Below are 18,379 nucleotides of genomic sequence, written 5' to 3' on the forward strand. Positions count from 1 at the left end.
ACCTATAGCATGTCCTCGGCAAGCAGCTTAATACTGAAACCAAAGAAAAAAGAAAAAACAAGAGAAACCCGCAATCTATGATAGAGGTGAGCTAAAAAGGTAACCATATAATGTGTTAAAAAGATCAGTATCTTTATTACACCACTTAGTCACACGTATAAATACAATAATGAAATATCATTGAAATTGAGTATAAATCCAATAAGACCAGTCATCTACACATACATGTATTCACCACCACGAACAGCATTTGCAGCACCTTTTCTCTCTTCTTCGGCCTCCTTTTCCCGCTCCTTCCAGCTCTCATAATCATGGTCATCTGTTTGCAGCTCATATCTACAAATTGGGCAAGAATTGTGTTCATCCTGCCACAAAATACCATTGAATATAAGACACAGATAACCCACAATCGCATTTAATCCTCCATCACTAATAAAATAAAATCAAGCACTATTAATTACCAGCCATGGCTTTAAACAAGGAGGATGGAATGTGTGCTTGCACGGCAATTCTTGCATGTTATCGCCAACAAGAAGGTTCTCCTTACATATTGCACATTCAGAATCAGATCCAAGCTTAGCCAGGATTTCTTCTGTGAGAGTAATTACCGGAAGCTCTGCGACAACTTCTTTACTAGCTGGTGGGACTCTTCGAACACCACCCTCATTCTCAAGTATCTTGAAAACAAAGATTAATCCATTCACATGAGTTTCAAATTCTAATCAACTTCTATAAACCAATATATATTCAACTAGCAGATCGCAGAAAAAGTACCTCCGGTATAACACTATCAAGATGATCAATGAGCTGTTCAAGCACATTGGCAGCATTTTCCACTGTGTTAACATTTGTGGCCGAACCCTGAGAAGATTCGGCAGCCGCAGCAGAAGCAAAAGCATTCATGAGATTTGATTGGACCAACCATTGAGGCTGTGGTGGTTCAGGATCCACGGTAAGATGTCCCTCAAATAGATAACCTTTTGGGCAAAACAAAACAGAAATCATTTTAAACATTTCAATGTCCCTGAACATACTTCAAAACTATGTTACTCGAACTTGAATATGAAGGTCGGATACTGACATGAATAAGGTTAGATTTTTCTATGTGTATATTTGTAGGATCCTTGTATATCACATCCGTTCTTAAACAAAAATAAAGAAGTCCAAGCAAGAAAAAAGCAAAGGATTGTTTTCGAAACAAACCTCTGTTGGCGGAAGATTCAGATGATTGGACGGGGTTTTCGATTTCATTCAAGTGTTGCTTAGCCTGAGAAATGCAATTCCTAAGATGACTCTTTTCAGAAGGATCAGAGACAAGGGGTTCCAAGAGTTCGACAAGGCGTAAACCGGCAAGCCAGAAACCGGGTGCGGTGTATCTGGTCTTCAAAATGGTAGCAACACGGCAAACAACGGAATAAAACTGAACGACGAAAAACGATAGCATGTGAAAATTCAATTACCGCTTTAAATTGGAAGAGAGAAAAGATGAATAAAGAAAAGGGGATCTCACCGATTTGCGAAGGGAGGGAGAAGCTGAAGGATAATGGAGTTTAAGAAGGGAATTGATGGAGGAAACTGCGTCCTCGAATCTCTGTTTCTTTCCAAGCTGTTTCTGTAATTCCTCTAATTGTTGCTTCAAGCTTCCATCTGAACAAGAAGAAGACCCCATTCTTTCAACTCTGCAATCAAATTCTTAAAGAAAAAAAAATTCCGATTCTTGAATCTCGTTACTTATTTTATATGTTGGGGGTTTAGAGAATTCTTATTCGAATTTTGTTTTTAAGAGCAGATTTCTTGGCGAGGGGGATAACGAGGGTGTCGGCCGTGGACCAGTCCGCCCGGTTCAATCTTATATGGGCGAATGCCCGGATCTGGAGTGATTTGAAACGACTTAGCGTGCCTATGATAAATTTAAAAATTAAGACTAACAGATGTAAAATTTAAATTTATTGAAACTTAATATTTATTATAAGTATGTATATTTTTTATTTAATTAGGTTTATTTTTATTGATTTATGAAATAATTAGATAAAAAGAGGTTAAAGTTTATTTTTTTGACAAATTTTTGTGATTTGAATTTTTTAACACGGTGTAGCTTTAATATTTTGGTCATAACTTGAGTTACAAACTCCCGTTTTTGGGCCTATAATATACCAATTTAAAAGAAATTGAAAAATATAACTAAAGTTATTTCACAACTCAAGCTTAAAAATGTCAAGAAGATGTTTGAAAATGGCCTAAAAGTCTAACGCAAAAATTGCCTAAAAACCTAAAAAAAATTGTTATTTAATTAATGGCACTTTTATATTTTCTCTATTATATTATTTTTGTCCTATAAATAAATATTATTAGGTTAAGATTTGTGAGATACCTAGCCATTCTTAATTTTATATTGTTTTTTTTAATTTATGGGTTTCTAAACCCTCTTTTCTAGTTGAAGCAATATTCGAAATTTGATTGTACGAGTTTGTAAGATCGAATTCTTTTTAATCTTTCTTTGCTCTTTAGTATTTGAATGTCTTTTGGTTTAATTGCAATTATTCAAGTTTGTTAAATATCCGACCAATATTTGATAGCTTAGAGCGATTGCTTTCTCAATTAGATAATTAGTCGATTGATTGATTTCTAATATTTGTGACGACTGCATGATTATTTATGTAGTGTAAGCATGCGGTCTAACTTAAATAAACCATGACTGTGCACTTGTTGGTTAGAATTGAGTTTCTTTCATTCTTAAAGTTATTGATAAATTAAATTCATAAGTGATTATTATAGAATTATTTATAAATAAAGAAAGCAATTAATGACGATTGTCTTGATTATCAAGAAAGTCAGAAGAGATTAGGTTACTTGGCGATTGGCAATGCCTATAATCAATTTATTAAAGAACATTGAAATTGATCTTGCATCAATGATCAAACTCTCAAATCAAATGAAGAATTTACTTTGACTAGAACTTCTAATTGATTTTTCTCAAAATTTTAATTATATTATAAACAAAAATAATAGATAAAAGATGGATATGAGAATATGAGAATTTCTATTGCATTCTATACTTTTTCATTATACTTACAAGTAGTACAGTCCACTATATATATAGGGAGATTAGACTTTCAATATTCTAATACATAAATAAGAAAAAGTGGTTACAAGGAGATGAAAGGTTTAAGGAAGATGGAAGGTTAAAGATTAAAGAAGATGAAACGTGGAAGGTCAAGGGAGATGAAAGATGAAATGTTGAACATCCATTAAATGACATTCATAACACTCCCCCTTAGATGTTCAACCTTTCATCTTTCATCTTTCATCTCCCTTGGCCTTCCACCTTTCATCTTCTTTAACCTTTAACCTTTCATCTCCCTTATGTTGGGAAATGTGTCAATATTGTAGTAAATATGTAACTGTTTTCTATTTATTTGAACGATTAATAATTAAGTAAAGTTAATTTCACATTTCACTATTATGTCTTTTTTATTTTCTGTCTTTTATATTTTGCATGCATAGCGAAATTGTGACAAGCAAATATTAGCTCATTGATTGTCTAAAATTCAAACTGAAGTTAAGTGGCATTGTAAAGAACGCTTACATTGCGAGAAAGACAACTTACTTTAGTCGATAATCTAAATGAGTTTGTAATCTCTTAAAAGAATCAAAGTGAGCATTTGATTCAAATACTAAGAAGGATTATTATGTTGTCTACAATTCCAATTGGGAAGATGACTAGTCTTGACTACCAGAGCAGTAGACTCCATAAGTAAAGACATAGATGTATTCCTTGGTAGAATGATACATTGGACTGGGCTCAAGATGAATTAATTCAGAATTCGTTTGTGAATTAATTCACTTGTGACGTTCATGGTGTGATTTACCTAAATCCTGAGTTAGTCACTGACCGTGCATATGCAACTCATGTGCTTTAATATAAGTGAAGGTTTATGCTCTAAAGATGATCGCCCATAGCCGATATGTTGGGTACATAACTTGTGTATGGCATAACTTTACTAGCAACAGTGAAATTCATAGCTCAATTAAAAAGTTAATGATATCCTCTCATTGGCATTGTGTGGATTGTTAAATATGAAACGTGGTCACGAGTTGTTAGTTCTCAAACGAGCAATTTATCACAGTCATTTGTTGATAGTGATCATATTAATCATTAAGAAGACATAATGCTAACAAAGAGATAAAATATGATTGTATTGAGTGAACGAACTTAACTCAAAGGAATCAAGGATATCATATGAGGGTAAAACACACATGATGAGGTCATTGGACAAAACAGTTGGATGAATTGCTTTTGTAAAGAGTATATAATAAGGAATTTTCAATCATGGTACTTCTTGTGGACTGACTCTATGACTAAGTAATTGAAAATTATCAGAATGATGCTTCTGAATATAATTGCAATCACTAGAGCCTAATTATATATGTCTGATTGTCCCTCGGTTAGCTTAACAAAAGCTCGATTAGATTGCATTTGAATTAGAAGAAAATTCTACGAATTTGAGAGTAATTTAATTGAGTTGATTTATTCAATGTGGAACTAAATTAGGTGGTTATGAGAATTGTTCGACTAGAGAATTTGATTAAAGAATTTTCTTGAAAAATAATTTGAAAAATCTAATTGATTTTTTGAAAAATTAATTTTGATCAAGTAAAATTAAATTAATCAAATTAATTAAAATTAATATGGTATTTTTGGAAATTAATTTTCAAGTTAGACAATTGCCCAATGGGTAATTGAACTCTAAAATTGGACCTAAGATTGTAAATTAAACCTATGAGTCCAAAACCGAGCCTAAGACCCAAAAATTGGTTGAACCAGGTCCGGTATGTGAAACCGGACCAACGATCCAACCGGTGGCTAGACCGAACCGGTCGGGTCATCATTGACCTACCGTAAGGGTATCGCACATGCATCACCAGACACGGCAGTACCGGCGGCTGTGACGACGACACCCTGGTGGCCGGTAACGGTTGGTCGTTGGTGGTTGAGCAGTGGAAGAGTTACACTCCCACTGAGACTCTACTAGAGAATTTGATTTCAGATTAATTGTTCCAAAAATAATATTATTTTAATAGTTTAATATTAAATTTAATTTAATACTTATCTTAATAGTATTTTATTAATTTAGTATTAAAGTGATTATTTTAATATTAAATATTCTATTATTTTAATAAGATTTAATATTAAAGTGATTAAGTTTAATCATAGTTGAACTCTTTAAACTCTCTCTATATAAAGAGAGCCTTGGGTCATTATTTACACACACTTTAATTCAAGAGAAAGTTGTAAAGAGAAAATTCACTGAAGAGAACAGAAAATTTCTAGAGATATTTTTCTAATTTACAATTTGACCCAAAAGTTTAGAAAAATTGCAAAATTACCCTACTGATAATTTTTGTGAAAATTTTTTTGATTCGAAGTGAGCCCACACTAAACAAACGTGAGCTTGAGGATAGCAGAGAAAACTACTCGGTCGAAGCATTCATCCTAGACAAATCGAAAAGGTACAATTTGATTAAGTGTTTATTACTTTAGATATCACAACCAATATCTTATTTTGAAAAAAAAATTAAAACTCTGGTTTTCCCTAAATTTATTTTTTGTTGCGTTTTCCAAACCCGTTTTTCCAACACCTTAAACCTTTCATCTCCTTGAAATCCCTTTTTCATATATAACTAAATGGAGCTGACAAAAGGAAATTATTGTCGACAACGATAATATACGTAGAACACTTCAATATTATGGAAAAGTGAGGATCTTGAATGAAAATATATTTGAAAGCATTGATTTCGGAGCAACTCATCAAAATAAAGAGACACTTCTATTATAACTTATGAAATGCATCTTGAACTTGAAGTCCAAACACCCGGAAGGTGTAAAGCCAATGAGAGTACATGTTAGCATAATAGCAAGTCATAATATATGAATTGACTTGTAACAAGACATTTGGTTTCGGTTATGAAAAATGATTAATTTGTGGTGTATTCAAACACCATATAAACTTATTTATTTACGTCTAGTGAATTTGTATTCGGCTAGTATAATTTGTGGTGTATTCAAACACTAAATAAATTTATTTATTTACATCTAGTGAATTTGTATTCGACTAGTACAAATTATTTCATAATATTGATACTTGAAGCATAAAACTTGAGTTGCATGAGAAAATCATTAAATGTAAATATGATTTTGTTCAAAATGTATTTATGCATATAGGTTGTTATCATCATTGTTGATATTAATGTATCAAATATCATTGGAGTTCCTGAAGAATTTTCAAGAGCAATAATTATTCGGTAAATAAACTTTATAATGAAAGTATATCTAAAAAATTAAATTTTATCTTGACCTAAAGATTGAGTGTTCAATAAGAACAAATGGTCATACAATAATGTTATAAAACGATTGTCCTAAAGTACAATTTTTTTTGTGCCCAATGCACTCATTGTATTGGTAATAGTGAATGATACAATACATCATGCTTTATAAAGTTGTTAGTGACATCCAAAGCATGAGAATGTAATTGAAATTTATTGCTATATTGATACACATCAATAAATTTTGTTGATTTGTTATTGATAAATAATATTGAATGTCTCAATATTTGGTTATAAAATGATGTTCAAATAAGGGGGAGCAAAATATGGATTGTTGTAACACCCATCACCCGATGCGAATAATAATCAAGAATTTAATTAGGCATCCCTACTACTACATTTGATAAGTTAATTTTTAGCATTGGATTGCGTCGTTTCAAAGATCTTAAGTGATCTATACATGAGGGGGAGTAAATTAACACTACATTTTTCTTTTAAAGTTGTGACATAATATGTATCAAAGGATTATATACTCTTTTTTTCTTCACTAGGTTTTTGTTCCACAAGATTTTTCCTAGTAAGGTTTTTAATGAGGCATATACTTTATACAATGAACATCTAAGGGGGAGTGTTATGAATGTTATTAAGTGGATGTTCAACCTTTCATCTTCTCCAACCTTTCACCTTTCATCTTCCTCAACCTTTCACCTTTCACCTTTCATCTTCCTTAACTCTTCACCTTTCATCTTATTGTAACCCCTTTCCTATTTATGTATTAGAAAATGAGGAGTCTAATATCCCTATATATATAAGAGTATACTACTTGTAAGGATGATGGAAATAGAAGAAAATTGCAATAGAAATATCCCTTTATTCTCATCTATTATTATTGTGTTCTCTGCATTATTATTTTATAACACATTATCAGCATGAACACTTACATCAATCCAAGAGTCTTGTATTTTTTGTTGGTTTGGATCAAGCGATATCATCAATTCCAAACCTTACAAAACTTTTCTTCACTCATGATCTACAAAAGAATGGAGATATAAATGTTCAACAGATTCGTTCAAATGAGAATTTGATAGATCTTTTTACTAAAGCGCTCCCTACTGCTACATTTGAGAAGTTAATTTTCAACATTGGATTGCGTCATTTTAAAGATCTTAAGTGATGCTTACATGAGGGAGAGTAAATTCGTTCTTGTAAGGTTGTGACATACTGTGCATCAAAGGATTATGTACTCTTTTTTCCTTCACTAGGTTTTGTCCCACATGGTTTTTTCCTAGTAAGATTTTTAATGAGTCATATCATTTATACAATGAACATCCAAGTGGGAGTGTTATGAATGTTATTTAATGGATGTTCAACCTTTCATCTTTCATCTCCCTTGACCTTCCACCTTTCATATTCAATAACCTTTAACTTTCCATCTTCCTTAAACCTTTCATCTCTTTGTAACCCCTTTTTCTTATTTATGTATTAGAATATGAAAAGTCTAATCTCCCTATATATATAGTGGAGTATACTACTTGTAAGTATGATGAAAAAGTATAGAATGCAATAGAAATTCTCATATTCTCATATCCATCTTTTATCTATTATTTTTGTTTATAATGCGTTATCAGCACGGGCACTTACATCAATACAAGAGTCTTGCGTTTTTCGTTAGTTTGGATCAGGGTATGTAATACATTTTATCAAGATGTCCATTATGATAAAATTACTTATGTTTATAATTTGTTTCATTTTTTTAAGAGTTCCACTAATCTTTTAATTTGTTAAAAACTAATAACATAGTCAAATTACTTGTAATTATTTTATGACTAATTGTTGTAATTATTTGGGTTATTTTTTCCTGTTATGTTATGCTTGAAATTTTTGTTAAGGGATTACTAATGTTTGCTTGAATGTTTGTTAATGAACTATTTATATTTATATTTATATTTATATTTATATTTATATTTATATTTATATTTATATTTATATTTATATTTATATTTATATTGTAGCAATAGCATCAATGTTGAACCTTGAAAAACTTGAAATTGTGGCTCTTGATATTACTGGAAAGAAATATTTATCCCGGATGTTAGATGCTGAAATACATTTAGATGCAAAAGGCCTTGGTGAGGCTATTAATGAAGGAAATGAAGCATCTAGTCAAGATAAGGCCAAAGCCATATATTTCTTCGTCATCACCTCCATGAGGGACTAAAGACTAAATATTTAACTGTTAAAGATCCACTTGTCCTTTGGAATAATTTAAAATAAAGATATGTTCATCAGAAAACCGTAATACTTTTTAAAGCTCGCTATGATTGGTTGCATTTGAGATTATAAGATTTTAAATCTATGAGTGAGTATAACTCGACTATGTTTAAAATCACTTCCCAATTGAAATTATGTGGAGAGAACATAACTTATGAGTATATGTTAGAAAAAACATACTTCATATTTCATGCAAATAATGTTGTCCTGCAGACACAATATCATTAAAAAAGTTTTAAGATATATTTTGAATTAGTATCTTGTCTTCTTGTGGCTGAGCAACATAATGAACTATTAATGAAAAATCATGAGTCACATCCAACTTGCTCTACTCCATTCCAAGAAGCGAATGTGATATCATACAACGGAAAGGATAAAGACCACACTAGCAGTCGTTGTAACAGCCCAGTTTAGACCCTAGTCGGAACAGTGGTTTCAGGACCACAAATCTGAGTCAGAAAAATATTTTTTAATATTATTTTTGGTGTCTATAGCATGTATATTTATATATGTGAAAAATTCGTGTGAAACTTTTTTCATTTCTGTGCTCGATTTTATAAAAGGACTTAAACGCGTAAAATGCAAAAGTGGCTAGCTATTTGTTAAAGTGCTATATTGGTATGAATTTTATAATGTGGGGTCCTTATGTTGATATTATATCATTGAAATTATGAGTGGACTTTTATGGACATGGTGAATTAATTATTAAAGTAATTTCATTAAGGTTAAAATAGTAAATGGCTTATTAATATGTATTAAATAAAAACAAAACATGAATTTAGTGTTTAGTTCATCTTTCTTTCACCGAAATAAGAAAAGAAAAAAGGGTTTTAAAGCTTTTGTACATTCGGCCTTTGAAGGTTTTGATTGAGGTATGTTTTTTATTTGGTTTTTGATAATTTTTATGTCTTTGAGATTGCTACTTTGAACTCTAGCTAGCCCATGTCATAATTTTTGAAATTTTTAGGGCACGTTTGGTTCGCTGTATTGGATTAGAGGTGTATTGGATTAGAGGTGTATTGGAATAGAGGTGTAATAGCAAATCAACTGTTTGGTTGAATGTAATGGAATAGAGACGTAATAGTAATCTTGTGTTTGGTTGAATGGAATAGAGGTGTAATAGCATAATGGAAAAAACTAAAATGACTAGAATACCCTTAGCATAAATTTGTTTTGGTAAATGATTATTGTTATTGTTATTTAAATTTTAATAAGATTATTAATATCAATAATAAATAATTTAATCATATTTAAACATAAATATTATTAAATATATTATAATTAAAATATATAATTTAATAAAATTCTTAATAATCAATATTCTTATATGAATTTACTAAAATCATAATATATAATACTATAAAATATAATTTAAAATAATTATTATTAAATATAATTTAACAAAAATATATAATTTAATAAAATTCTTAGTATTAAATATTCTTATGATTGTATCAACATAATGAATTAGGGTTTTTCTTCATATTCCCAATTATGTATTCCATTTCCGACCGTAAAGCACCTTTCAACTCATCTCATCAGTGATTTTCTGTCCATTGACAAATTAGGATTCTATTGTTCGTGCATCAACAATTTCGAATTCTAAAATTTAGAACGTAAATTTTATTTTCTCAATTTCATTTTTGTTTCTAGATTTGACTTGAAGCAATTTTGGTCTTCAATGTTGTTTTCTTCGTTCATTTTAACTTCTTTTTTTGTTATATTTTCTGTAGAAAGATGGATTTTTTATGATTAAACTTTTAGACATGTTTATTTTCAATTTTTTCCACGAGCATTTAGATAAGAAAAATATTAAAACTATTCAAAAGTTACTTGTTTGCTTCAAAACGAATTATATAAGGACTAAATTGCTCATTTTTATATTAGAGGACCCAATTTGCTCTTGAATTTCTAATAGTTTAACCAACAAAAGTCTTACATGACCTAACAAAAAACCTCTCCAACTAAATTGCACGCATAACTTGTTTAGCAAGGTTCATTATATTGTGATACAAGAAAACTGATCTGAGGCAGTACATGAACTGTCCTCTTTCTCCTCCAGCGTTTGGCACAACTCATCTGCTTCTTCCCTGCATTAGTAAACTGATCACTTAATTTGCTTATATAAAATTCAACATGCAAATACTATACACATTCTCTTAGACATGCTAAAGAGTAAAGACTTCAAAACATGGGGCATATACCATATACACACTTCTAGACATGTTCATTAGTGGTTTAACACTACTTTCTTTGTTTTTGAACCTTTTGCAGTTCTTTATGGGACACATACTTTCTTTGTCAATGAGAAAGTTATTTAGAACGAACAGAATCGCGATCACAATAAACAAATTTAGATATAATTTTTAAGAATAAAGAACTGGAATCAGAAAACCGTAGAGACAGAGGACAAGGGGTTTGAATGCAAAGGGGTTTTGCCAATCACCACCAAGCCCTCAATGGCTTAGTACCTCAATGTGCTGAACGCTCGATGTTTCTACAATGCTGGCCAACTGCATGGTGCTTGATTGCAAAATATGGTTAAAGATGTCGGGCACCTACATAAATATACGACATTTAGTAAAAATATCAGTGTTTACCGAACAAAAGAAGAAAGGGCCCTTAAATATAAATGAGTTGCTTATACTTTTTGTTTGCCATCTCTTGACTTTCTCTGTATTAATGAAGGGCTTTTCCCATCTGAAAACATAACATCTCCGAGGTCCTCCAAATACCCTCTAAGCTCGGATGTAGGAATTGTAGAGGAAGAGTTTTGCCTGACACATATTAAATCTTGACCACCGATAGCCATGCCGACTATTATGTGTGTTCCATATGTCTGTATGAACCTACCAAAACACAAATTATTAGATATATACTGCATATTATACTACAACTATTGACAACAACCATAGCAGTAGCAATTTTATAACTTTACGATGGACTAGAGTAACTTATCCTTGTCTCAAAATTTTCCAATTAGGCAATAGAAGCACAATTATGTAACAGTTTATATGCCGAAAGTTCAATCTAATGATCAATAAACAGAATCCTACTTCTTTGAGAAAAAATGTTTAGAAATTAGCTAAAATTGCATAAGAAAGTTGAAAACACATATTGCAGCTCCTTCATCATCCAACATATAATTAGTTACACTATATTTTTACAGCATATGGCCACATGATCGACCCAACCAGTTGAGAACCACTTTAATTCAGCATAACAATAATATATTTTCTTTTAACATAGGCAAGCGTTTATAAAGTAGGGTCACCAGTACTATTTCTTCATTCATTCAAAAAGCATCCGCATAATCCATATGATTCTTAATGCCAAAAATGTGCAAACAATATGTGGAAAAGTTACCTAGACAAGGCTGCTGGATCCCAATGAGGTGGAACAGACTTCTTAACTCTGTCGTTTAGAACAAGTGGAAATGCTGTAAGGTGTAAATAGTACAACGAAATAAAGTAACCATCGAAAGCGAGAGTTTTGGTGTCTGTAGCATCATGAAGCCAATTTCCACTCAAATCGAAGATACTGTTAAGATACCCTGAATGAACTTTTCCTTGTATAGAAGACTTCTGATTAAGTAACTCAGACATCTGTAAAAGAAATAAGATTTTGGAACAAATGTAAGGTACAACATCATTAAAACACCAAATTGAACAAACTGCATAATTCTATGTACTTTTCTAGCCTTTTCTTTTTTCGGATTTCTTCATCGTTAAGGTTACAGAAGTTTTCAGCATGATAGACAGTAGCTATCTGATTAATATCAGCCATTATTAACAATTAGTTAACCTCAAGCTAGTTGTTATTTTTATTTGAGAATTCATGAACAAACATTCATGCTTGCAGGAAGGAAGGATAGGCGAAAATTTTACAGGCCAGTGGAGACCAAACATTCATGAACAAGCAAGATGCAAAATCAACTGCCTGGGAGTTCAACATCGTGGTTCATAATATCTTGTTACTTGTAAATAACTTTTGTGGATCATTTCCATCATTGATTACATTAGACATTGTAATATAGAGAGATAGCCAATTCAGAGAAAAATTGATGCTAATATGATATGTGGATGGTTAAATACTTGGAAGCATTGAACTATCTAAGTTAGCATTGCACTTAAGGTGATTACAAGATGGTCAAAGTTTTGGAAGATTTGCCTCACATGTGAGATTACTACACACAATCACAAACACATTTTGCTCAGATCCTACTTAATATACAACAATTGTCTAAATTACTGCCATTTCCATAGGCTAGTGAGTGTAAACCACAGCAACCAAAATTTACATTTCACATTATGCTTCACCATCCAAGAATCGTCAATGGGTACCAAAAGGTGAAATAGGGAGAACACTCTATGCAAAGCATTAATGCAGTCAAGTTGAGCTTTCATGAAATAAAATAATATCAGTTTCTAGGTCGGGCTAACCATAAGGAGCTAAGTGCCCGGAGCCGAGAAGTGTAATCACTAAAAACTAGAAGGGCTCGGGCTGCTTGGCGTGTGGTCAAAATTCAATTTTTTTCAGAGAACAGAATGAAATGTAAAATGTTAGCAAATAAAAAACCTTTCTTGTATAAGGATGTCAGGCAATGGAGAAGCACCGACACAGATCTTCCCCTCTCGTACTGGTGTCAACGGAATACGAACTGTCAAGACACCGTTGTCCGAAAATAGACACGGATGACTGGCGATCGGCGAGCGGATGAAGAAGAAGAAGCAGTCTGCTGATGAGTGATGATGAAGAAGCAGTTGTGGTGGCCGAAAGGAAGGAAAAAGTTATGGAATCAGAAGAAATCAGAAGAAGCAGTTAGAAGGGTAAAACAGGGTAGAAGAAATCAGGAGAACTTAATACGCAGCAAAACTGAGCTTTCCTTCCGGAATAGAAATCGGTGGATTTTGAAGATTAGATCTGTAATGTATTAGACCCGTAATAGTAATACACTGAACCAAACAAAGGATTAAAGGGGGATTAAGTGGGGCCCACCGATTAGGGGTGTAATGGCTATACCAATACACCCAACCAAACATTGTGTTAGTGATTTCGAGATATGCCATGGATGAATCCATGAGTTTTGTGTTGATAGTTGGTGAAAATTGAAAGATATATGTTGGGTTCATATGTTTTGTATTGTGATTTTTGATGAATTTTCTTAGTATAGACTAATTTGTGAAAATGAAAAATTGAAGGGTTAAAATGTGAAATAAATGAAATATATGGGCTTATATGAACTATATGAATATTCGACCAAGCATGAGAAATATGAAATTTTGTGTATTTTGTGATTTTATGAAATAGGGACTAGAATGTCAAAAATGTGAATTTTAGGGGCTAAAGTGAAAAATGCCCTAATTATGTGTTTGTGGTTTGAGTTGAATGAAATGTGTTATTAAATAGCCAAATTTGAATTTATATAGATCAAGAACAAAAGAAAACGGAATTAGATCAGGAGAAGTCGAAAGTGGTCGAGTTGTCGATTCCATCCGTTCATTTCTGTACGAGGTAAGTTCATAAGTAAATAAATGTTATTAAATTTGACTGTATATATATTATATGTGCCGAATTTAATTATAATAAATATATGTGTGTATATGCCGAAATTAATTAAGCATTGGAGATCTAGTTGCAAGCTTGAATTGATCGAATTATGATGTCCGAAAGCCCCGTACGAACCATAGGAATAGTATAGGATACATATGTCATGACATAGGATTCCGATATGTGATTTCGTGTAAGACCATATCTGGGACGTTGGCATTGATTTGAGATTTACGTGTAAGACCATGTCTGGGACATCGGCATCGTATAATGATTTCGTGTAAGACCCTGTTTGGGATAGTGGCATCAATATTTGATTACATGTAAGACCACGTCTGGGACGTTGGCATTGTACGACCTTTCTGAGTAATCTGAGTATCCTTATTGATTTCGAACGGTTCGACGGGCAATATCGAGAAATGAATGATTATGTAAAAATGTATCTAATTCAGGTACGTGTGATTTGTTTATGTAATTCAGAAATGAAAAGTGAGTCTATTTCAAATGACTATATGTGAAATACATGACAATGAATGATGCTTATGTATTAAATTGAATTATATGAGAAAAGTGAATGTATATATGTTGAAAATTGTTTGTATTCGGCCTATTTGAATTGAATTATTAATAATCTTATAATGATTTATTTGCTTATGGCTTACTAAGTATTCCAAGCTTACTTTGTGTGTTTATCCGTTGTTTTATAGATTTTAAAAACTAGTTCCGAGCTCGTGGATCGTCTAGGATCATTGTCACACTATCGACTATTACTCGGTACTTTTGAAGTTTGAACTATGAACATATGGCATGTATTGGCTGGTTTTTATATGTTTGGTTTTGAAATTTGTATATAGAAAGGCATGCGAAAATGGCTTGATTATAATGTTAAAGTTTTTGTGTGTGGCTATGACTTAAACTTATTTTGGAAGTATTTTTTTATATATATGTTTATGATGTTTGGTTATATGATTCGACAAAGAGAAATGGTAAATATGATGTATAATCGGTTTAATAGTTAGCTCACTTTGAAAGTATGAAATGTAGATTAATTTGGATGGTGGATGATTGTAAAATTTGGCTTAGTAATGAGGAAATATGATGGATATGTATTTGATTGTATATTGGCTATATAGGTTTGGTTGCTAAATGGTAAGAAATGATTATGTTTCATGATTATTTTGGTTGATTGTTTTGGTGATGGTTATGATTTAGGTATGTTTTGGTTAGTTTTTAATGGATAGTTAAAAGTGTCAAGTTGATGTTAATATTAATATAGTTATACGTACATGTGTGGTTGTAAATTCGGTTACGATATTTGGTTCATTTTGATAAGAATATGATCTTGATAATGGCGTGACCGAATCAATGATTAGTTAATAGGAGTAAATATGAAGTTTAGGTATATTAATATATATATACGAATTAGGTGTACATTGGGATGTTATTTGTGTTCAAGTGTTAAATGTGGCTTTTGTTTTTTTTTTTTTTGGGTAAAATGCGCATTACATATATATGCATCAATAGTATGTTCGGCCATATTGTAATGTTACTAAAGTCCCATATGTGATTGCATAATAATTATTACAGGTTCGAATGGTTTTATTATGTGCTTGTGCAGAAGTTACGAAATGATATGTTTGGTATTCAACTAATGAAATAGATATAGTGACATAAATTCGATGTATGAAATGTAATGATATATGCTGGGGTATGCTTTAAGTATACAAGTGCCATTAATATTAGAGTTATGTGGTTTGAACATTTATATGTATTAAGTACATGTAACTTGGCTTTGTTGCACATTAGTTAATTCGAATATGTGGTTATATAGATGATATTAATATGGTTGAAATTTGAAGCATAATTTGTATATGTGTTATAAGTAATAAGGCATGATCAATTTTATCTGGTTATGTGTTCCATATGTGCAAATTTAACTCATATGATTTAATGGATGATTGCTAGTGGATTTAGAAGTTATATTGTATAGAAGTTTATATAACCTTGTGTATGAAAAATGATAAATGACTTGCGGAACTGTGTTTTGTCCAGTAATGCCTAGTAACCTTTTTTCGACAATGGATACGGGTTAGGGGTGTTACATTTGGTTGGTATCAGAGTTACAATTTAGTCGATTCTAGGACTAACGTAGCTTGTGTGAGTCTAGCTATACATGCCATAATTATATACTGCGATAGTGTGGTGATTACTGACATTTGAAAATGTGTTTTCTTATAGTAAGTAGATCCCGAACGAGCCGTAGCTGATGATGTTAAAAGTAACGCACCCGCTCCCGTACAAGGGGCAGTGCCTTCTGATTTGAGAAACGTAATTAGTAGCCACAAGGGAGAAGCTGAACAAGCTTTCTTCCAAATGATGAATGAGTGGTTTACGGAGTTCGTTCGTATGAATCTGGCTGCTCAACAACCTCATACTTTTGTTGTGCCTCCGGTTATGAATCTGATTTTGATGAATAAGCCCCCAGTCGATAAAATCTAAAAATATGGGGCCGAAGAGTTCATGGCCACTAATGATGGCGATGCTGAGAGAGCTGAGTTTTGGCTCAAGAACACAATCTGAGTGTTTGATGAAATGTCATATACTCCCGACGAATGTGTTAAATGTGTCGTTTCTTTGTTGAGAGATGCGGCCTATCAATGGTGGGAAACTTTGACTTCTGTTGTTCCGAAAGAATGAATTACCTGGGATTTCTTTCAATCTTAATTTCGAAAGAAATATATCAATCAGAGATTTATTAATCAGAAACGTAAAGAATTTCTGAAGCTAAAACTGTACCGTATGTCTGTTACAGAATATGAGCGTGAATTTGTTCGACTGAGCCGGTATGCACGAGAATGTGTATCAACTGAAGAAATAATGTGCAAAAGATTCAAAGATGGTTTAAGTGAATATATCCGTCTGTTAGTCAGGATTTTAGAAATCAAAGAGTTTGTTGTACTCGTTGATCGAGCATGTAAAGCCGAAGAACTCAGTAAAGATAAAAGAAAAGCTGATTCAGAAGTTAGAGATGCAAGAAAGAGACCCTCGAGTAAATCATTTCAGTCTGCATCAAAGAAATTTCGAGATGATTTTAGCTGTTCAAAGGCTAATATGGGACCTTTGAACAGAGATCGAGCTAGATTACATTCGAGCTTCAAAGCTCCTGCTACTTCAATTGTGAGCGTTGGAAATGTTTGATCCGATCAACTTGAGTGCAAGCATTATGGTAAAAAAACATCTGAGAAGTTGTAGATTTAATGATCGAGTTTGCTTTAGATGTGGATCTTTAGATCACTTTATCCGAAACTGTCATGAGTCTACTGAACAAGAAATTGCACAGAATCTAAGATCAAGTAACACCTCGGCTAGAGGCAGGCCTCCTAGAAATACGGGAAATATGCATGGAAGTCAAAGAGAAACAAAAGATACAATTGTTCGATCTGAGGCTAGGTCTCCTGCTAGAGCCTACGCCATCCGAGCTCGTGAAGAAGCTTTGTCCCCAGATGTGATAACTGGTAATTTTACTCTTTACGATACTTTTGTGATTGCATTGATAGATCCAGGATCAACACATTCGTATATATGCATGAATCTAGTATCTAGTAAGATTTTGCCTATAGAGTCTACTGAATTTGTGATTAGAGTATCGAAACCCCTAGGCAAAAGTTGTCTGATCGAAAAAGTTTGCAAGAATTGCCCATTGATGATTCGAGATATCTGTTTTCCAGCTAATCTGTTGCTATTACCTTTTGATGAATTTGATATAATTCTGGGTATGGATTGGCTAACCTTGCACGATGCTATTGTGAATTGCAAACGGAAAACTATTGATTTGAGATGCAAGAATGACGAGATAATTCGAATTGAGTCCAGTGATTTAAATGGGCTGCCAACTGTGATATCATCGATGAAAACTATGAATTATGTGAAAAAGGGATGTGAAGCCTATTTTCTTTTTGTGATTTATTCGAATGTGACAAAAGAAAATAAAATCAGTGCCTGTTGTTTGTGAGTTCCCTGATGTTTTTCCTAAAGAACTTCCTGGATTACCTCCAATTCTAGAAGTTGAATTTGGCATTGAATTAATACCGGGAATAATTCCGATTCCGATAGCTCCGTATAGAATGGCTCCGATCGAGTTGAAAGAATTAAAGTCTCAGTTGCAAGAATTGACAGATAAAGGGTTCGCTAGACTAGTTTCTCACCTTGGGGTGCTCCGATTTTGTTTGTGAAA

The 18,379-nt window shown here is 32.4% G+C and overlaps 2 protein-coding genes across 2 annotated transcripts; both read right to left on the bottom strand.

Moving 5' to 3' along the window:
* Nucleotides 1-113: 113 nt before the first annotated feature.
* LOC107901000 (E3 ubiquitin-protein ligase AIP2) lies at nt 114-1,888 on the bottom strand. Its single transcript, XM_016826814.2, has 5 exons — nt 1,511-1,888; nt 1,204-1,420; nt 775-977; nt 462-677; nt 114-365 (listed from the first exon to the last, which is right to left on the bottom strand). The coding sequence occupies exons 1-5, from the start codon at nt 1,667-1,669 to the stop codon at nt 216-218; spliced, it is 945 nt and encodes a 314-aa protein (XP_016682303.2). The 5' UTR covers nt 1,670-1,888; the 3' UTR covers nt 114-215.
* A 9,323-nt stretch (nt 1,889-11,211) lies between these two features.
* LOC121218304 (MACPF domain-containing protein CAD1-like) lies at nt 11,212-13,281 on the bottom strand. Its single transcript, XM_041095356.1, has 3 exons — nt 13,174-13,281; nt 11,962-12,200; nt 11,212-11,444 (listed from the first exon to the last, which is right to left on the bottom strand). The coding sequence occupies exons 2-3, from the start codon at nt 12,198-12,200 to the stop codon at nt 11,237-11,239; spliced, it is 447 nt and encodes a 148-aa protein (XP_040951290.1). The 5' UTR covers nt 13,174-13,281; the 3' UTR covers nt 11,212-11,236.
* Nucleotides 13,282-18,379: the final 5,098 nt, after the last annotated feature.

This window comes from Gossypium hirsutum, chromosome D06 (genome assembly GCF_007990345.1).
Source record: "Gossypium hirsutum isolate 1008001.06 chromosome D06, Gossypium_hirsutum_v2.1, whole genome shotgun sequence".
Classification (NCBI taxonomy): Eukaryota; Viridiplantae; Streptophyta; class Magnoliopsida; order Malvales; family Malvaceae; genus Gossypium; species Gossypium hirsutum.

What these genes read in the sequence shown, in the direction of transcription:
- LOC107901000 (XM_016826814.2), bottom strand. Translation starts at nt 1,669, where the DNA reads ATGGGGTCTTCTTCTTGTTCAGATGGAAGCTTGAAGCAACAATTAGAG. An exon ending in CTCCCTCCCTTCGCAAATCG is followed by an intron (nt 1,421 to 1,510) that starts GTGAGATCCCCT and finishes TTCGTCGTTCAG; the next exon opens with TTTTATTCCGTTGTTTGCCG. An exon ending in TGAATCTTCCGCCAACAGAG is followed by an intron (nt 978 to 1,203) that starts GTTTGTTTCGAA and finishes TTTGCCCAAAAG; the next exon opens with GTTATCTATTTGAGGGACAT.
- LOC121218304 (XM_041095356.1), bottom strand. Translation starts at nt 12,200, where the DNA reads ATGTCTGAGTTACTTAATCAGAAGTCTTCTATACAAGGAAAAGTTCAT. An exon ending in GATCCAGCAGCCTTGTCTAG is followed by an intron (nt 11,445 to 11,961) that starts GTAACTTTTCCA and finishes GTGTTTTGGTAG; the next exon opens with GTTCATACAGACATATGGAA.